Source organism: Brachyistius frenatus, unplaced genomic scaffold (genome assembly GCF_029030835.1).
Source record: "Brachyistius frenatus isolate BFR_SWC_R1_liver_20210118 unplaced genomic scaffold, ASM2903083v1 Contig_178, whole genome shotgun sequence".
Taxonomy (NCBI): Eukaryota; Metazoa; Chordata; class Actinopteri; family Embiotocidae; genus Brachyistius; species Brachyistius frenatus.
In genome coordinates, this window is record NW_027210777.1 from 297618 (window position 1) to 319303 (window position 21686).

The following is a 21686-nucleotide window of genomic DNA, read 5'->3' on the forward strand; positions in this document are numbered from 1 at the left end:
TCATCTTTGTGTCAGGATGTGCTGAAATGACTCAAAGCCATTTAAGTCAGTGAGTCCTGTTTGCATGAACCAGAGAGCAGTTTTTAATCCACATTTAGAAAAGAAAACTAGTTGATTTAAAAAAACACCGTCAGTTTCAGAAATTTGTTTCTTTTATTTTGACATCTCATTGCAGGCCAGGAAACAAAGCCATCCATTAAATGTGCCCCTTTTCTGTTCCACAAAAACAAAGTCAAAAGAATAGTGTTAACCTCATCAATGAAACATCATCACTTCCTGCACGGTGATACGTTTCTTCCATCCCACATGACATAAACACACTGGTGCCTTTAGAAGTGATGCGTATGAGAAATCATTTTTAACACAATTAAGACATGAATTTTTAAGACAGAATCAATTTGGAGTCGTGCCCTTGTGAAGACCAACAACAGCACCACTGCCTGTGCACACACAGGATGCACAGCCTGGTTTCAGAACAGCAACATGCACAGCACAGTGTGTGTGTGTGTGTGTGTCACACACACACACACACACACACACACACACACACACACACACACACACACACACACACACACACACACACACACACACACACACACACACACACACTGGTTTGAGCTCAACACATCCCAGCAGATAAAACAGCCAATAAAATAATATAAAGATGAAGAACACTGGCAGCTCCTTCAACTTGAAATATTTCCTGCTACATGTTTTAACAAAAGGTGACAAAACATGAAAGATCACACCTCCACTGGCTCAGATGAAGCGGACTGCAGATGACCTGACCATGAGATATGAGTGGTGTTAACATGCCTTGCCCCCCCAGGACACCGACACCGTGTCTATGTAAACATACACTGAAGATTATGTACATCATGTGGCTTCTGTGTTGGATCTGAACGGGACCGTCCTCCTTTTGTGCAGCAGTGAACCCGTCGCTCTGCTCGCACTGTGTGTGTGTGTGTGTGTGTGTGTGTGTGTGTGTGTGTGTGTGTGTGTGTGTGTGTGTGTGTGTGTGTGTGTGTGTGTGTGTGTGTGTGTGTGTGAGGGAGGTGAGCAGGTGTGGTCCGGGGCCGGGGGAGGAGCATCCGAGTCAGCCATGAGATGTATTTACAACACTGCTCACCACAGAGGAATAACTCTGAGGAAGAGGAGGAGGAAGAGGAGAAGGAAGACGAGGAGTGCTCAGCAGTAGAAGGGACAACCACAGGGACACCCCCCTTGTGGAAATACAGTGTCACTGCCATATCCTGTCACCTACTTAAAAAAAACAAAAAACTTTTTACTGTCTCTTTTATTTTCAAACAGATGTTGCCTCCCACCTCTTTGGTAATCTCTTGGGTGATTTTTAAATTAACCAATAATTGTCTGATTATATTCTCATATACACTTTATGCAAATTTACGTTTTTGTATATTTCTTTCCCCTCATTTTAAAAACAAAGCACCAGTCGTGTATTAAACAGCATTCAGTGTCAATATCCGGCTACTTTCAACTTGGACCTGGAGCTCACACCGACACCGGCAGCTCTCCCTAAGAGTGTCAGTCCAAACAGAGCACAGTGGGAAAATTACACCAAACCTACAAAAAACAATATTTCTGAGGATCAACCACCACATTTTTCTGTAATGTCGGTAAAGTTGCATTTAAAGCTGCATTAATCAATATCTTTTATTCATTATATGTCATCAATTTTAAGCGCTTTTTTGACGTTCATTTTTCTGCTGTTTGGTTTTGATGAGTGCTGACGAAGTGGACCTACGGCTGGGAATTTAACACGATAACGTTGAACCACGGTTTCTTACCTGAACCATGTGACTTATTGTTGTTTGTTTCAAACCACTAAATATGTTGTACGGCTGAAATTCTGATGGATCCGAGGGACTTTTGCAAGGTTTTTCTCAAAAGCTAGGTTTGTTTTGTGAAGGACACCACATGCCGAACGCTAGAAGCTGACCCGCCCAGTCCTGGACTCCACAGACAGTGTCCTCTGGTATCAGGTCTGCAGGACCCTTTAAAGTCCTGGATGTAAAGATGGGATCAGACTTTTTTGTTTCTCTAGTCCAGGGGTGTCAAACATCCGGCCCGCGGGCCGCATCCGGCCCGCCAGGGGGTCCAGCTTGGCCCGCCGGATGACTTTTCTAAGTGTGAAAATTACAGAAAGACATAAATTGCATTTCTATAAGAATATGGAGGTTCATGAGTACAAACGTTTTGTAATTTTTTTATTCAACCCAGTAATTGCTTCAAAAACAGCGTAAATGCGATGTCTGCTAAGGAGGCAGAAGCGCTCATTGCCACAAGCAGCAGCGCTCGCTGCTCGCTTTGTGACGCGTTTGACGTCAAATGCGTCACAAATGCGTCACAAAGCGAGGGAATCTGCAGGGGAGAGCCTGGGCAGATAAACAGTGGGTTATGTCTGAGTTTTTGGTCTTTATGTTTCTAGTTTATTGTAGAAAGACCTTAAAACAGTGTTTATCATCCAAAAACCTTCACCAATGATTTAGACATAGAGAAATATTGTCGTTATGTATGCGTTGTTATGCTATGATTTTACTGGTCTGGCCCACTTGAGATCAAAGTGGGCAGTATGTAGCCCCTTAACTAAAATGAGTTTGACACCCCTGCTCTAGTCCGTCCTGTAGATGCTCTATCTGACCGCAAGTGAGTCGGCACCTTGAACCCTTTGTCGTGTTTCTGAACAGTCAGCAGGGAGTACAGCTGCCTTCGAGGGTCTCCGACAGTGTTTAGGTGGGTGACGAGTCAAAGTAACATCCACGTGAACACCAGAGGTTTCGCAGCGGAACATCGACCACAGCATCACACTGCCTCTTCCAGCTCAGTTTCTACCCAGAATGCATCCCATCTCTTGTCTGATAAACGATGCACCCAGCCGACCACGCAATGAAAAAGAAAAAGGTGATTGATCAGACCAGACCTCCTTCTTCTTCCGCGGTTCTGACGCGGTGCTGCCGGTGGTATACGGGGGTCTGAACCGGTCTGCAGCTCGACAGCAGAGACTCTGTGTTCTGACATCCTTTCTACCAGGCAGCATAAAGCTCGAATCTGGGATCACAACAACTTCTCTCTGACCCTGTCGCCATTCACCTCTTTTAGTAGGTGCTAACCTCTGCAGCAACACACCGGGAGACCGGTCATTATATTACAAACCTCTGCACACTAGGATCACACCGGGAGACCGGTCATTTCGGAGATGCTCTGACCCAGTGGTCACACGGTGGCCTGCTCAGATCTTTACGCCTGCCCATTTTTCCTACTAACGAGATATCAAGAAGAACTGACTGTTATCTTGTTGCCTCCTACTCACCCCGACGGGTGCCACAGTAACGAGACGATCAATGTTGCTCACCTCACCTGTCAGTGGCTTTAATGTTGTGGTTGATTGGTGGTCGCTAAGAGCTACTGTCATTTAATTATTATTATTATTTTTTTAATGATGAGAGCAACTACAACAATCTACCAGAGGTCAGACCGTGACGTCGGGGTGACTTGAAGTTTGGGTGGGGCAGGAGGCGGGGCTTTTATACCTCATCAACTGACCAAGGCTGAGATGATGAGACAGCTGGACACGGCAGCTCCCATTTCACTGCGTTAGAGTGGGAGGAAGCTGTGGCACGTTGTCCATCTTTATGTTCAGTCTGTGCTTCCAACATGATCACGTATGAAAACAATAATAAGAATATTGTATATTTAACATTCTTAATTTTAGGCCAGTGAACTTGTAGGATAAACATCAGCTGTGACTTGCAGGGCTTATGTCGCCCGACTGACATGAAAACGTGTCCGTAATAAGAGCAGGACCAAAAAGGGCTGAGCGATGCAGACATCTAGAAAGTGAAGATGGAAAGTGGTTACGTTTATGTTGAAATGGAGGAGACCCAGTTGTGATGTTGCAAAGCTAACAGCTTCAACAGTGAAACCAACAAACCATGATTCATTTGTGAGGGAATAAAAATGACAGAAACCCTCAGATAGAGTACGCTGAAGACGCAGAGGAGCAGCAGCATCAGGAGTGGGAATATGTCAGAAAATCAATTAATGCAGTTTTAAATAAAAAATAAAAAACATGTCAATGCTCCGTTTGGGGGAGAAACTCTGGAGTTTTTCAGAGCTGCTCGGTGTGGCCGCTCCAGCGAACGCCTCTCCCTCCGCAGGCACTCTGTTCAGTCCATAGTGACACCTTAGGATTGGCCTTTTGCACATGTACAAGTAGAAGTCTCCAGAAGTAGAACTATACAACAAAGTGCATGGAAGGAACAGTAGAAAAATACCTCTGAATTTATCTCTGCAGCAACACGTTTCGTTTTTTCGTTGTTGTTTTTTCCAGATTTCCGATCGAAAAGGTGAAAACTCGAGTGAGACCAAGATATCGGTAAATAAATAAAATACAATGTGATACTTTTACCTATGCAAAGATACATAACTCTTAGAAATGTGAATACATCGTTCTGGTATATAATTTGATCCTCCCTTTCCCCTCCCACTTAGCAACAGCTATCCTCTCGTCAGAGCCGAGGGTGACCACATTTAAACAAATATTCAAAATATACAGAAAATATGGAAATATATTATATATAGATACGTTTATACGGAAGTAATGTTCAGGGCAGTTTGACCATGTGTCTACCTCTTCCTCCGGTAGGAACTGTCTCTGTCGCTCCTCATCTTTGTCTTCATGCGATTTCTGAGAACTCTGCAGTGCGTCCTAGGAAACTATGCAAATAAAAATAAATACTATCCATCCCACTGTCCCTCAACAACATTTTTGCATTTTCTAAATAATCTTTTATTATTCCATAGATCAGAAAATAGTTCTTTGATTCCTCTTTGTGTGTGTGTTGTTTTTTTTTTGTTTCTTTTATTTTGTGTGTTTTTATCCTCAAAATACTTTTTAAAAAAAGTCATTCTCGTCAGATGTTGAGAAAAATATAGACCTCTGATGAACTCAACCCTCTCCGGATATAAGACTGCAGTCTCTTCCAGTGGAATGCAGGACCGCCCTCTTGGCATCTTCTGGACTTGGTGGTGACCCAAACCCAACTGTAAGCACACTCGCCTGGGCTCAGGGCTGCTCTGGTATCAGTTGGGGGGGAAGGTGGCCGGTCAGGACTCACACCTCCAAGCACCTTACGGAGGGGGTTGTGTTGTGGGGTGAGGGGTGGGCAGGAGAGTGGGGGGAGCTTTGCCTCTCCTGTCCTTTCATACCAAACAAGACTGACCCAAATTCCACAATGAGAATTCACTCTTTGACCTCTGAGGTTGTACTTTGAAGCCCGGTCTGTTTGTTCGTGGAGTCCGCCCCAGCTAGAAGCCCTCTATATGACAGTAGGCCTCCAGACTGGAGAACAGGATGTAAAGCAACCACAGGCCAAAAAAGAAGGCTGATGTGGCCAGTCTGTGTCCCCGGGGCCCACCCAGTTCTCCTCCAATGTGGGCCCGGCGCCGGTAAAGCAGCACCGAGATGGCCAGGAAGGCGAAGATGGTGAATAGGGTGACAGAGAAGGCCAGCGAGCCGGCTTCCACCACAAATGGCTCCCCTTTCATGTGCCAGTAGATGGCCGCCACAGACCAGGCCATGCCGATTCCCAGGAAGACGTTGACGGCGTTGCTGCCGGTCACGTTCCCGATGGAGGCATCTGCGTAGGTGTCCTGGACCGCCGCTACTTTACTGGCAAACATGTCTGTGGACAGAAAAGTCTTCTGTTACTCCCATTTCAACGAAGGGACGAAACAGTCTCAACAAAGTAGTGATTACGATTCTGGTTGAATATATTTGATTAAGAAAATCTGATTCTGAGGGACTCTTTGTGCAAAATGGTAAACATTGATGAACTTTTTTCACTTTATTTGTCATCTGTACATTGAGAGGTCGGACAATGTGAAGGTAGCTGCAACCAACCTGTTGGTTTGTGAGTCAGTCACCATCTTGTTTTTTTTAAGCCAGAAGTGACCAGTGTTGGTCCAACTGGTGTACGTACCATCTAACATACACAAACATGCAGTGCACTGTGAGTACACGGACGGTGTACAAATCACATACTTTGTCTTTTTCCTCCCACTAATACTGTAGCTGCCCTCACAAAGTATGTACTGTTGCATGATATATACAATAAAGGTACTTGGTCATAAGAATGAACTTTGACCCTTGGTCGTATCTAATTTGTAGAGTGACATTTGAAGCAAAAAAAGGATGTGATTTGGGACAAGTGCAACGCTGAACATTACAGCGTCTTCTTAATGTCTCTTCTTCCTTTTGCGAATTGTGACCAGGTGGAACATCAGCACGTCGATGTGACCAATCTGCAGCTGCAGAGGATTGTGGGTCAGAACAGCCAGAGGCTATAACCTGTGTCCAGAGGCATCGGGATATCATGGTACTTTTGTCAGACCGCATTTCACATACTGTGTACTGGGACATAGTGAATAGTACAATAGTATGGATACTGCAACACACGGACAGGGAGGGAACCACCGATCCGGTCTGAGGAAGCTGCAGAACATCGAACAAAAGAGTTTATTTATCACTAAGGATCATCATCCCACTGCTGGACTGTGTTCATTGTATGTTAAACAGAGGGCATTCTGGGTAAATAATTAAAGCTGCAGATATGTTGGCAGGTGATGTGTTCAAATGTTACGGTTGTTTTCTGCAAGTGCAGAAAAGGCAGCGTTTAATACAACACGACTCTACACAACTAAGTGTACTTCCATGTACCTCCAAGTGTACTATATGTGAGTGTACTTCATGATCAGTATGTTGGTCGGTTTTATATAAATGAAGACTTCATTTCTCACAATTCCAAAAGGTTGCCCTATGTCTTCCAGTTTCCCGCAGAAGGTGCAGAAAATCATTCAGGTTTTCCTTCCTTTATATTTACAATTTTTTTTTTTTAAACACATGCAGTTATTTCTTTATTTATGCCTTTAATAACAGAAGATGCTGATAGTCTGAGGTTTGGGTGACATCTTGTTCCTGATGGGTGAAAATGGCCGTTTGGAGAAAACAAGAATATCAGCCATCCTGATGACAAAGCATTGTTTACAGTTTAAACTTAGGAATTAAAATTAAAATATGAAAGGACAAACTTTGAGGGGACCAATAACTGCATAACAAACACTAATGTATCAGAAATTGAGCCGTTCTTGGATTCACCTGGGATTGATGTGCCAAGCGCCACAAACACCACAGCAGTGACGGAGTCCTTGAGGCCGATGGTGCAGCCGAAGTGGGACGCCAGGTCGCCGATGACGGCCGTGAGCAGGCCGATGATGACGATGGAGATGATGAAGCAGGCCCAGCCATTCAGGTAGTCCGTGGGAGGAACACAGGCGAACAGCACCTTCCAGAAGACAGTGAGGAAGTGCATGACGTAGTCGAAACAGGACGGCAGCCGTTCTTCCCCCGTGTCCTCCTCGTCCTCATCTTCTGGGCAGAAGTAAAGCCGGGGGGAGGGGGGAGGGGGCAGAACATTTGGACCGAGATAAAGAGAGAGGGATGAAAGAGGGGAAGGGAACATTAGCAGAGGAAACGGGGAGCAACAAAGAGCAGAGAGGAGGAGGAGGAGGAGAAGAGTACGAGAAGGAAGGAAGGATGAAGCAAAAAGTTGAGAGAGAGAGTTGGCAAACAGTGGCGAGATAAAGGATTCATAAAGAAGATAAAGGGTAAGGAAGACAACAACATCGTCGACTTAGTTCCCAGCGTGAGACGTGTCACTTCAACCTCGGGTTCCTTTAAATGTGCTGGGAATGCAAATCAATGCCTAAAGCCATAACATTCAAAAGAGCTGCGTGTTTTGTCATTTAAAAGATTCAGATAAATAAATAAGATATTCTACCTCATTTAATAATGCAGTCCACAGTCTTATTGTTATGTGTGTGGAAATAACTTTCAGTTTTAGGTTAGTGAAGCTCAATTCACAAAACTTTCACTTTGTGTCCCAAATCCAATCTACAAACTGAGTCTGAGCAGGTTTTATATTTTCTTACAGACAGCATGAATACTGGACGATTATATACTGGCGCTATTGATGTCACACAATGCACAACACAATGGAACCGTTTAATTAATGTCCAATAATGCATGCAATGAATCATTTCCTGTTGGTATAAAATGATGTAAGTATTTTTTGGTCGGGGAAACCGTCAGCAGTCCCGGATTCAAATCCTGGATGAGCCCCCAAATATGTTGAGATAAAACTTCATTCAGCATCCCAGAAACAAATTTGTTGGGCAGGAAAACTGCATTAACATCGCTGTGCTTATCCAAAAAGCATATTACGATTATAATATTATCATAACATACATAATGAGAAAACTTAAGCTTTTTGCTAAATTTACTGTCAGATAGACCATCTGTAACAGCAGGAAACTATTACAGTTAGTGTGAAGTGTGAATTCAGGACACTGGATTTCAGCTGCGACCGGTCTGAGATTCGGTCTCCACAGCAGCTGTATGTTCTGTCGAAATGAGCTCGGTGTGAGCTCCTCTGTATAAAACTGTCCGGACGTGGTCAGCGTGCTCAGGTGGAGGAGTCCTCCGTGTCCCAGCAGCTCACAGGAAACCCAGCGGACAGGCAGGGACACTGTCATGATTCAAAGTGTCAGGCCATGTGAGCTGCATGCATTTTTCAGCCACGGGTGGATCATGAAAAAATAAAGAGCATCGCTGGATTAAATATTTTAGCAGCGAAGTGACGTACGGGGGCCTTCACAATGCTCTGCAGGCTGCAGGACTGGTTCTGCTGCCGCTCAATGTGATCAATGAGCTTTCTGTTATGTACATGAGATTATTGAAGAGCTCCAAGAGCTTTGCTTTGTGGGAGAAATTTATTAATATGAGATTTAAAAAAGGGATGACTATTTTTATACAAATATTTGAGTTCTTGCTGCACCCTGAGTGTCATGCATGACCACATAAACCATTTCATATTGAAATAAAGATTAAAAAGATGAATCCTCATCGTAGCAGCGCAGTATGAAGCCCCCGGAGTCCAAGCAGAGAACATTACCTGCACTGACTGTAATGGCCTCCATGAACTGGTCTCTCCACGAGTTCGTTCCCACCACCAGAGCCAGGTTGGTCTTCTTGATCAGCTTGTCCACTGTGCTCTGCAGAAGAATCACATGCATTGGTCAATAATCTGCATGCTCCCTAAAGAGAAATACATCAGCTCCACCACATGATGGCAGTACCATCCAGGTCCAGCCTCATGAAACCAACCACCGGAAACAAACATGGTGGGTCTACGTTTGGGTTGAGGAGGTTAGATTCAATCTCCAAAAATATCTCTGTGGGTTGGCAAACCTCTGTCCTTTTATGCAGTGGTACCATGTGTGTGTGCTGTGTGTTTGGCCCAAAAGCAAAACACCTTTTTTACTGTAATGATCAGGCACGCTTGCGTTTGAGGAGTGACCTTTCCCACCTTAAACTCGTACGATTCCTCGATAATGACTTCCAGCTTGGAGTGCTCCCCCAGCACCGGCTTTCCCATCTCGGCGATCCGCTTGGCCTCCTCCTCATCTGATGACATCTTCCTGTCTGGAACGTCTGAGCAGACGGAGCAGAATAGATAGAAATCAAAGACGGCCATCAAGATGAGTGGATGCTCAGTGATTGTCCCATCGCGTTGGAATTCAGAGCACACACACAAAACAGGAGCAGGTTGCTGTTAGGAACAGTTATTGATTATTCTGCAGCTTGTTTAATATGCAGTCACATGTCAGATCACTGAAGAGTGGAGATGCTCTCTTTGTGTCAGTTGTCTTTGTTCTGCGAAGGTCAGACAGGCGTGCAGTCTTTATTGATCAAAACACAAACTCAGCAAAGGCAAATATTGACTGTGAATGTTTTTCTTTCTGGTTTCCCAGTAAGTGTAACTTCTCTGACTTTCACCGTCCAACTGGTTTTACACATCAATCTGTTCTCCCAGCAAAATAAACGGCAACTAAAAACTGTTTCGTTTCACTTCAAGCTGATTGCTTTATGGAAGAGAAGTTATTTAGTTTTGTTCTGCTCTCTCCAACAAGTAACAAGTGATTAGCATCACTTTCAGTCAACTGCAAATAACGAGAAAGGAACAAACCCCACTCAAGGTTCACTTATTAGCTTTCAACCATATTACATGAGCTTTGCGTGGCAGTCAGATGCATATGATGCATATAAAACCTGTTAAAGCTAAAACTTGCTGCTCTGACTGCTTATCGAGTATTTTGAAGGCCACCTGCTGACTGTCAATTTTTTTTTACAAATCTGAAATTATTCGTGGTGCCTGTGGAAGCCCCGATCCATCCGTCTATCTGCCTATCACATGTGTTCTGTGTGACTCCGCTGTGTAAAGAAGTCACGAAACTTCCTAGAGCTGCTGAGTGCACCGCACAGCTACAAAGGGGACCATAACATCCATCTTGCGCTGTCGAACCCTAGCAAGGAGGAGCGGCTGCATCCAAAGGCCTCTCGTCGTGTGACACCCCCACTGAGCCACCAGGTGCAGAGACCTTGTCCTCTTTTATACGGGCCTGCTTCTCTGCTGACAACACGCTTCCCATTAAATATTAACATCGCCATTAAAGATCACAGACGAGTCCCCTCGATTGGAAGGCGTGTAACACAGGCATGCATAATATAGCAGAGTATGAGTGCCTGCACGCACGCACGCACGCACGCACGCACACACACACACACACACACACACACACACACACACACACACACACACACACACACACACACACTCTTTTAAGCTAAATCAATTACAGACTGTGTACCCTCCAGTCCTGACAGGATTTTTTTTGCTCGTGTTTAAAATTTGATTTTGCAGCCGCTCTGCTCGGCGCTGCTACATGACACCAGTTCCTTGACACGGAAGGGAAATATAATATTAACACAACCACACAAAGATAATTAAATTGTAATTTCAGAACTGCAGGTTTTTACATTGACAGTTATCAAGTGTTTGTACTTGCTCCTGACTGGTCTATTTATGGAAATATGATTAATTAATCCACTGATTAACACTGCAAAAGATCATGTCTGGTTTGTAACTGTGACAGCAGAGGAGGATAACAAGCGCCCCCTGCAGTGTATTTATAGAGAAAACCTCTCAAAGAGAAAGAAACTTTGAATGTACATCACTCAGGGCTGATGTTTAATAGCACACCACACTGGTGATGTTAGTGGAGATGCTTGTAGAGTAGGACGGGATGACTTACCATCAGCTAACAACAGGGCTGTGGAGGAGAGGAGAGAGGGAAAGGGAGGAGGAGGAGGAAGGCATTGGAAAAACAGAAAATGCAATGAGAAATGGAACCGCATGAAAGAGAAATCGGCTGCATGTTGAACCACTGGCCGAGATCGAGCACGAGGTTGATTAAAATAGATATGTTAATATGTTAAAATGTCTGACAGAAATCAACAAAATGTGGCTTGATTAGTTTCTCACTAATAATCACACATAAACACTCAGAAGGAGGTGTTGCACCAATACCTCCGACATCCCATGGTGCTAAATCAGAAAACATATCGGAACATAAAAACAAACAATCCACTGGGTCTGTATTTAAACAAAATAAGGATACACTGAGATAATTACAAAATAAATTAAACAATAAACAAATAATGAATCTCCTGAAACAGATTAATCTAATGTGCCGATTTATTATCATTACAGAGCATATCATTTCCAAATTCATTCAGAAATAATTCAAAACATGGAAGAGATTTAGAAAATGTAGACGATACAGTATGTATGTAGTACTACATTTGACATAGAGATATTTATATTTATATATAATAGTGTGCAGTGGCTCAAAAAGCTGTAGATTGAAGACTGATCCAGAACAAAAAACTTAATAAACAAACAATACATTTCTCCTGGATTTACCACATTAATACTGGGTCTCCTGCTCTATGTAAAATCATAACACCGTTGATGGAATGGCTACAAAGTTTGATTAACGTCTCTTTAATTTCCATGTTTCTACCTGTGCTTCCTCCCAGCCACCCGAGGAGGAAACATCTTGTGTAGTTTCCCCGCGAGCTTTATTTTCTCCTGTACTTTTTTCTCATCTCAGAGATCAGACCCTGCAGACACTGCATTTGATGTCAAGCTATATAAATCACAATTTCATCGAATCATGAGGTTATTATTAAAAGATGCACTTTTAATTGTTGGGAATAGATTTCTATTCACTTGCTAAATGACAAGATCCACATAACAAAGTGTAAACCATCACTAAATAAAACAAGACGTTTTACAGATGATTACATGACAGAGAGAGAGAAGAAAGAGTCACAGTGACAGCTCCTCCTCTTTGACATCTACATCGTTTTCTCCTTAAAACAACAACAACATTTTCACCCTCCTGAAGGGATCGGAAGATCCAAAGGACAAAACGAAGCTGTTTACATCCTCCGTGGATGGACGAGTTCCTTACAAAACCTCCTTCATCCAGACGTGATACTAATGAACCTGTTTGTGTTCGGAGTCGGCATATCAACTCCCCAAATCAAATACAGTCCACAGTTCATCATCATTAGGAGCTAAGTGCATTAATTGCTGTGGGTGACTTGCTTCATTATCATTAGCGCTATGTTGTATGTTTTATACACGTTAGATTATTATTACTAAAACCAAACAGAGAGAAGCTGAAACAATTGATTAAAGATGTTTTTGTGATGAGACCAAAGTGGTTTTGAACATTGTGATGCTCACCTGTTTTAATAGACATATATAGATCCGTGAACTAACACACACACACACACACACACACACACACACACACACACACACACACACACACACACACACACACACACACACACACACACACACACACACACACACACACACACACACACACACACACACTCTGTTGGCCTGCAAGAGAAACGAGATGACAAAGACGGATGCTTCTGCTGCGGTTATTATCTCTCAGTATGCAGCCTATTTGAGGCGTCTATCATCTTGTTCTGCTGTATCCATGTTTCTGATAGCGTGGAATCAGACGAGAGTCAAAACGCTGAGTACACGTCATCCTTCATCTTCTGAGGCAGTGCTGCCCAACTGAACCAACTGATCGTTGAACTGAATGCAGGAGGATTTCACTGGCGCATCGGGGCTCATTGATGTGTGTGTGTGTGTGTGTGTGTGTGTGTGTGTGTGTGTGTGTGTGTGTGTGTGTGTGTGTGTGTGTGTGTGTGTGTGTGTGTGTGTATATATATGTAGATATATGTGTAACATTAATAAATCTTTAATAAGTTCATTTTGAGATATTACAGTGAATACTCTAAACAAATACAATGGTTGTTGATCCCTTCTGACATTTTAAACTGTTATCAAGTTTTATACGTGCTGCTATCCTCGGACGAAGCCAAGCTAGCCGCTCCTCTCTTGTTTCCAGTCTTTATGCTAAGCTGTGCAAACTGCCTGCTGCTTGTAGTTTCATATTTATGGAACAGACAGGAGAAGGGGTATTAATTTCACATCTTTCCCAGATTGTTAAACTTCCTTTACGAAGGTCGCGGAAAATAAAACGTATTAGGAGCAATCAGTCAGTGTTGGGTTCCACAGTGAGGATGTGGGGACGCCTCCAGACAGCCGGCCTCAGGATCCACCAGAGACGTTGCTAATCGGCCAGATGCTACATTTCATATGGGACATTTTCTCATATTAACAAGAGTCTAGTTTCTGTTGCTGCTTCTGTTGCTGCGTCTCTCTCTGTGGCCTTTTTACGTCTTCTCTCTGCACCTGTCACTCATTACTCTACTTCTCTACTTATCTCTTTTCCTTCTTCCGCAGCATAATGGGAGTTCGGGACTGAAAATGTTGTGGCTTTCATAACAACGTATAACAACTTACACTTAGCTCTGCCAACTTTGTACCAGTATGTGAACTGTCCCACCCGGAACAATAAAACCCTGGACCTACTGTATGCTAATGCCATGGATGCATACAGTGCTACTGCCCTTCCCCCCCTTGGTAGGTCGGATCACAACCTGGTCCTGCTGACACCAAAGTATGTTCCTCTGGTGCAGAGGCAGCCTGTAACCACCAGGACTGTGAGGAGGTGGACACAGGAGGCTAAAGATGCCCTGCAGGACTGCTTTGAGTCCACGGTGCTGTGTGGACCACATGGGGAGGACATCAACAGCATGACGGATTGTATCACAGAATACATTAAATTCTGTGAACACACCACCGTACCATCCCGGACTGTACACTGCTTCCCCAACAATAAGCCGTGGATCACCAGAGACCTGAAAGTTCTTCTTAATAAGAAGAAAGTAGCTTTCAGGTCTGGGGACAGGGAGGAGCTCAGGAGAGTTCAGCATGACCTGAAGGAGAAGCTGAGAGAGTGCAAGGACAGGAGGAAGCTGGAGGCCAAACTCCAGCAGAACAACATGAGGGAGGTGTGGACCGGTATGAAGGAGATTACTGGGTTCAAGGGGAGAGAGAGACAACCAGGGGGCTCCCTGGGCCAATGAGCTAAACTGTTTCTTTAACAGGTTTAGTTCACCGCCCTCATCTGTCTCCTCCACACACCACACCTCCCAAACACCTCCGCTGCCTTCCCCCCTCCCCCCTCCGTCCCCCCTGGTGAGCTGCATGGACACAGAGCCCTCAACATCAAAGGGCTCTTCCACCACTGACTCCGTGACCCCCCCCCCTCTCTGTGACGACTGGCCAGGTTAGGAGACAGCTGGAGAGACTCCACCAGCACAAGGCTGCAGGACCTGACGGCATCGGCCCCGTGGTCCTAAAGACCTGCGCCATCCAGCTGGCTGAGGTCCTGCAACACCTCTTTAACCTGAGCCTGAAGCAGGAGGAAGTCCCGGTACTGTGGAAGATGTCGTGCCTGGTTCCAGTTCCTAAGAAGACGACTCCATCTGGCCTCAACGACTACCGACTGGTTGCCCTCACATCTCATGTGATGAAGGCGCTGGAGAGGCTGGTCTTGGCCCACCTCAGGCCGCAGGTGAAATCTTCTCTGGACCCTCTGCAGTTTGCATACCAGCCTCATGTGTGAGTGGACGACGCCATCATCTACCTGCTGCAACGAGCTCAGTCTCACCTGGATGGAACCGGTGGCTCTGTGAGAATCACTTTCTTTGATTTCTCCAGTGCATTTAACACCATCCAACCACTGCTGCTGAGCGAGAAGCTGCGGGTGGTGGGGGTGGACACGTCTCCTGGATCACTGACTACCTGACAGGCAGACCACAGTTTGTCTGTCTGGGCAGTGTGCTGTCTGATACGGTGGTCAGTGGTATTGGAGCTCCTCAGGGAACTGTTCTGTCTCCCTTCCTGTTCACCTTATACACAACTGACTTCCAGTACAACTCAGAGTCCTGCCATCTGCATAAATTCTCTGATGACTCTGCGGTGGTCGGGTGTATAAGGGATGGACGGGAGGAGGAGTACAGGGCAGTAGTGGAGGACTTTGGGGTGTGGGCGGGTAGAAATCACCTGCTCCTGAACGTGGCCAAGAGCAGAGAGATGGTGGTCGACTTCAGAAGGAAGACAACCGCTGAGAGTTCTGGGAGAGGAGGTGGTCATGGTGGAGGAGTACAAGTACCTCGGTGTCTCCATTGACAACAGACTGAACTGGAAGACCAACATCAACGCTGTCTGCAAGAAGGGGATGAGTCGACTCTTTTTCTTGAGGAAACTTCGATCCTTCAATGTGTGCAGAAAGATGTTGGAGATGTTCTACCAGTCTGTTGTGGCCAGTGCACTGTACTTCGCCGTAGTCTGCTGGGGGAGCAGCATTGGAGCCAGCAACACCAACAGACTTAACGAACTGGTTAAGAAGGCCAGGTCCATCATTGGCTGCAAACTGGACAGTCTGGAAAAGGTGGTGGAGAGGAGGACGCTGAGGAAACTATTATCCATATTGGACAATCCAGATCACCCTCTCCACCACCTGCTGCAGGGACAGCGGAGCACTTTCTCCAAAAGACTCCTCCAGCTCCGCTGTCACAAGGACAGATACAGGAAATCATTCCTGCCCACTGCAATCAGTCTGTACAATAACTCACCTCTGGCCAAATCAATTACACAAAAATGACACCCTTGCACTGCTGTTTTGTATGTTGTTTTGTTTTAATTCATTGCACTGTTGTTTAGGTTTAGGTTTAGGTTAGTTTTGTTTAGTTTAATTTATTTAATATTATTTTATCTTATTTTATTGTATAGAATGCTCATTTTTTAATTAAATTCAATATTTTGTATCCTGTACATGCTGCTGTAACATAAAAATTTCCCTCTGATGGATTAATAAAGTATATAACTATCTATCTATCTATCTTATTTGGGTTAAATGCTAATTTTCTGCAGAGTCACACAGAGTGCTACGATCACATTATATGTTGTATTATATGCTTAACGATTTAAGTTCTCAAAGGGAACAAATGCAGGCAAAATTACAACATGCAACTTTCTATAAATTTAAATCATAAATTGAACTGAATGGAGTTTTAAACTGAATGTTTTCAACTTATTTTTAGGTAGCTTTGCCAAAAAATTTACTTGGAATTTATTTTTTTAAATAAATAGTGAAGCCCAAGATATAAAATAAATGTCTGAATAAAACAAGATTCAGCAAGTTTTCAGAATTTTCTGCGTAACAGTGGAAATGGATACGAGTTTTGTGGGTTTGAGTTTTGTGTGATTCACACCATTCTGGGTGTCATCATCCACTGACTACAGATTTAACAGAAGTAGGTTTTAAAAGCCACACTACATGTTTTATTGTGAAGGAAAACAGTTTGTCAGAACTCAAGAATCCCCTTTGGTCAAAAACATTGAGTATAAACTTCCTGTGAGTTGTACCTGCAGCTGGTGGTCAACTCTACAAATGAGCTCTAAACTCTGAAGTGTGTTCATTTAAACTGCAGGTGAGGGGAGTTGCATTCATTTCCTCACTTTAAGTGGCTTTCTGCCCGAATGTTGACAGAGCAACTCTTACATTTTAGTACAACATGGGTTTAACATGGCGTAACAAAAGGGAGCGTAAACATCACAACAGCACCACCTCTAGTCGTAGTTTCCTCCCCACACCTCCTTCCTCCCTCTTTCTGCTCTGTCTCTCTCCCTGATTGGTCCAGTCCAGATGTCACACTGAGCGGTGCCAATCAAACCCACACGAGCTCGACTAGTTCACAGTCTGTTTGTTCTGCAGCCATAAACAGGACAGCCTCTCTGCTGCGTCAGCAGCAGCCAATCACAGAGCAGAACACCGGCCCCGATGATGTCATCAGGGCAAACACACACTCACAGACACACACAGACTCACACACAGTCACTGTATTCTCATGCTGACTAATGCACATCAGAGACTGTTCCATGTGATCATGTTATACAATAAATTATAATAATAATGATTAAATGTCATATTTATGAGACTCATGTTGTTTTAAACCAAATTATTGCTGTCACACTTAATGACGTAAAACCCGGGGAAACTCTCTGAATGAAATAGATGCTTTGTCTGCCCTTCATCACAAAGGGTGCATTTTTTTTTTTATCAGCCAATCACATCTTTTAAAAAGGATGGGTCACCAAGCAACGGGGTGTACCACACCTCCTCACTGAGATCAGTGTTTCAGAGTTGCTCTGAGAAGTTTCCTCCATCACTCCGAGCTCTCCGAGAGGATTTGCAGAACGTTTGTGAACCTGAGGTATAAAAGCATCCTGAGAAGTTTTCCATCTTGCACACACAACTTCTCCATTGTGTTGCTTATTCTAATCTACATCTCGTGAGGATATTTCGATGCCTTAGAGGAACATGTGCACACAAACGCAGACACTCGACTAGGCTGCCCTCTGTGGAGACCATGCTGAGTTCATCGAGGATGGAAGCATCTCTGGGCTGCTCTCACTCATGTAACCCTGAGAGCTGATTAACGTTCCTGCTTGGCCTTTGCGAGGCTCACAGACGGAGCCTGAAGGATCCTACTGAAGCCCTCAATATCCACTTATCCCAAGAACATTAATATCGGCAACATTAACATCCATTTTCCACCGAGGACTGCAGAGGAACCAACTTTTTCTGTTAATACTTTCATGTTTTACCCACGGGGTGTGAGACAGCTTGCATATGAATATTTCATCATGTGTATTTAAAGAATTTTGTTCCTAAATGAGACATCCTTCAGAAAGGCTGCTTCCACAAAATTAAAACAAATGATTCAGCAACGGAGCTTGTTTGTTGACACAAAAAGAGGCGTTTTGTGTTTAATGTAGAGCGATGACCTGTGATAGCGAGTGGCAGGGGCCCCTTGCTGGGCCTCACCTGGGCTCTAAGATGGGCCTGACACTGTGGCGTGCCACCGGCATGGCGGGATATCTCTGTGCTGAGAACAGCCCCTCCACACCTCTCAGGAACCATTACTGCTCTTCAGCTCCTCATCATAGACGGTTGAGGGCTTTCAGAGCACCTCTCCCCCCGCGCCTCCTTTCCTCATCTGCGCCCCGTTGTCTCTCTGGTTGACGGTGTCTGTCTCTCTCTCCACCTGTCTTTTTTTTACACTCCAACTATTTCTGTCGCGCCCTCCTTCCTGTGTTTCTACCGACATCCTCCTCCTCCTCCTCCTCCTTCCCCACTTCCAAATTCAACTGTTCAATTTAAATCCATTACACCTAAGTCCCTGACAGAGTGTGGCATCCATGGCAACCGTTACCAGACAACAATCCAGCTCTGCCAGTGGCAGGGAGATGCGCTGAGGGCACGTGGGAAGGCCTGTGTCATCCACTAAGTGACATCCCGTCCTTCAACTGCGACCCGATTCAAGAGGGGGACGCCATCACGACGTAAATGGCACCCCACTGATGGAATGAAACGTATTTGTTCACAAGCAGCAGCATGATGATTCAAAGCGGGATTGTGTGGGGGAGGGGAGGGGGGTTGGAACTAATTAGATAACAATATCTAACATAGATAGATAACAATCTATCACCCCCCTCCCCCCCGACCCCACCACCCCCGAGCTCGGCTGCCTCTGTGTCCCTCTGATCTGCTGAGCACAATGCAGCAGCAGCTTCACTTCAAAGCCTTCGTCCTTGAAGAAAGAGTGAAGACACAGTAAGTCACCAACACATTGTCTCCTCACCAACTGCTGAACAATGCCACAGTAATCACAGCAGAGAAACTCAGCTATGACCTCCCCCCCTCCTCCTTCCCCCTCAGAGGGCGCTGCTGTAAGTATACACTGCAGCTCCACCGTTGTCTTGATTCAATGAAAGTTGGGCAAACAAAAGCACATAAAGATAAAGATACACAGCAAAGAATATGCGAGGTTATAATCACAATCAGGATAATTAAAGGGAGTGCTCGCGCCGTTCTTCCTACAGTGTGCATCGCTGAATTACCATTTAATTACATGTTGATACAATCAATGCTGCTTTGACAGTGAGCTCAGCACCAGCAAAGACGGAAGAACTTTTTTACTTTATTTCTTAACAATAACAAAACAAACATCTGATAACTACTGCACACACCATGGAGTATTAAATATTAGAGTCCATTTTGGATAATACTTTCAGGTCTATTCATTAGACCTAAAAAAAAAAAAAAAGGCTATTTAATGTATAAATATTCACTATTAGTTTCTGCTATAGCAGTGGAGTCTGGTTTCACGTGCACAAAGGAGTCAGAGAGGAACGAGCATGTAATCCAGTGCAGCACATTAACACTTGGTTTCAGAGATGTATTCAGCTACCGATGATGCTAACGGTCCATTTGGCATTAAATGCATTCAACTGACAAAACACGGGGGGATTTTTATTGTGAAGAGGTCAATGAATATTCCGTGTTTTTAGAAAGAGGTGAATGCCATCGAAAATGCATCAGCGCAAACACTGCAATTTTCTGCATCTTTACTTGGTTTTATATATTTCAAGTGGTGACAGGACAGAAGAAGCAAAAGCGAGCTGTTATTAGAAGAGCTTCTAAGAGCTAGAAGCTAGAAGGCGACTTCTTAGCAAGTTAGGTTTTCTGAAAAATCGCTGTTTGAGTTTTTGGTAACAAAATTGTGGATAACGTTTCTGTTGAGGCCAATTTTACTGAAAAGAAAATTGTTTGCTTGAATTCATGTTGCGATCGCAAGATCCAAATTTCCTGGAGTGACTACTTTTGTTGTTCGTAGCATGAAGTGAAATCATAGCAGCTTGTGGATGATGGGAATATTGAATATTACACATTTCAGTGTACGCACCATGACCTGTCCACAATGAGGTTTTCTTGATCAGGACTTTCGATCATGCGACCAGTCCTCAGCTTTGTAGGACAGATCTTATCGCACCAATAAAGACTCTAAATAAACACTCTACGGTCACCATCTTGCCATCGTAGAACAAGGGACGAACCACAGACATAAAGTATTTTCAAGTTAAGGCGTCTGAGGAAGCTGCAGCTGTTAGAGAACAACTCACAGAAGTTTTTATTAGTCACTGAGTAGCATCAAACCGCTGGACAGAACAATCAGACTGTTTATTGTGTTACAACAGAGGGCTAGAGAACACGTTAATTTTCTGGTCATTGCAGAACAGCAGTGTTTCAGATTCTGTTGAAATTCAAGCTGTACGCAAGTGAGTGTAGCGACATGTCCGACAAGTGAGTGTTAAAAGGGAAGAATTTCATTTGGAGCACAGCCACAGCCTGTTCTATGTAGACACATAAATGTATATAATTCTACTCACGACATACGCTTATTTCATTTGGGTTGTTTTATTCTTAAAAGTTACGCAGGAAGAAGGCATGCTGGGAAATGCAGGGGGAGGAGCACAAGACATATACTGTATCTGCACATGGGCTGATCACAGTTTTTGCTCTGCAGCATAGATAAGTTCAAGTTTTTGTTTTTGTTTGCACAAAAGTTAGTGACACCACAGGACTGAAATCTTTAGGATTACAACTTTAATAACTCAAGCTTCCAACTTTTAAATGACAAATTTTCAATGGAAAGAAGACAAGTTGAGTGCATTAACTCTTCATAACCTTCATTATCATGTCACACTGCACCTCTGACATTCCTCCCCGTGACCCCAGATAGATGTGCAGCTTTAATGAAGTCGGGGTCTGCCAATGCATGAATAGCGCCGGACTCCCATTTGAATTAAATCTATTCATCCGTGCCAGTGTGATTTCTCAGTGGGACTGAGGCAACCGAAGCCCCTCTGAGTCGTGACATTTGTGCCATGGCTGGTGGAGCAGGCATGGAGGGGAACACCCATCTGACCACCAAAAGAGAAAAATAAGGGGAGAAAAAAGCACAGTGGAAGCGTGACGTACACAACAAACACGGACTGAATCCTGCAGGTCACCAATCTACCTCATGATATGTGTGGTAGATTGTGGTCGTTCCTTAAATCCATTTCTTGCATGTGAATGAGTGTCCATGTCTCTTGACATATTAAAGTAGTCCCTCTCGGATTTCAATATTTATAATGTCTTCTGTATTAAAAAAAAACAACCTTGTGCACTGGGGACTTCCATGACAACAGATTTTAGACAAACGGCTCAACTCTCACCAGGACCGATACAAGCTGAGAAGGCAGGTGTGCAACGTGTAAATCACAAATCAAACCAATTAAGACGAGAAAAAAATAGTGCATCAGAAACTCTTTCTGAGCCGGATCTCACTGCTCAAATGTCCAGATAGT

The 21686-nt window shown here is 44.2% G+C and overlaps 1 protein-coding gene across 5 annotated transcripts in view; it reads right to left on the minus strand.

The window, feature by feature from the left end:
* Window positions 1–2976: 2976 nt before the first annotated feature.
* slc8a3 (solute carrier family 8 member 3) overlaps window positions 2977–21686 on the minus strand; it is a 59768-nt gene continuing 41058 nt past the window's right edge. For 2 of the 5 annotated variants that reach the window (XM_069717644.1, XM_069717647.1), the window contains exons 4-8: window positions 11236–11253; window positions 9450–9574; window positions 9036–9135; window positions 7181–7453; window positions 2977–5708 (exon numbers count right to left, since the gene is read on the minus strand). In XM_069717644.1, coding sequence (XP_069573745.1) covers window positions 5332–5708; window positions 7181–7453; window positions 9036–9135; window positions 9450–9574; window positions 11236–11253 — 893 coding nt within the window. In that variant the 3' untranslated portion in view covers window positions 2977–5331. The remainder of the gene's footprint in view (window positions 5709–7180; window positions 7454–9035; window positions 9136–9449; window positions 9575–11235; window positions 11254–21686) is intronic. The other 3 variants (XM_069717646.1, XM_069717648.1, XM_069717645.1) reach the window with 2 other exon arrangements.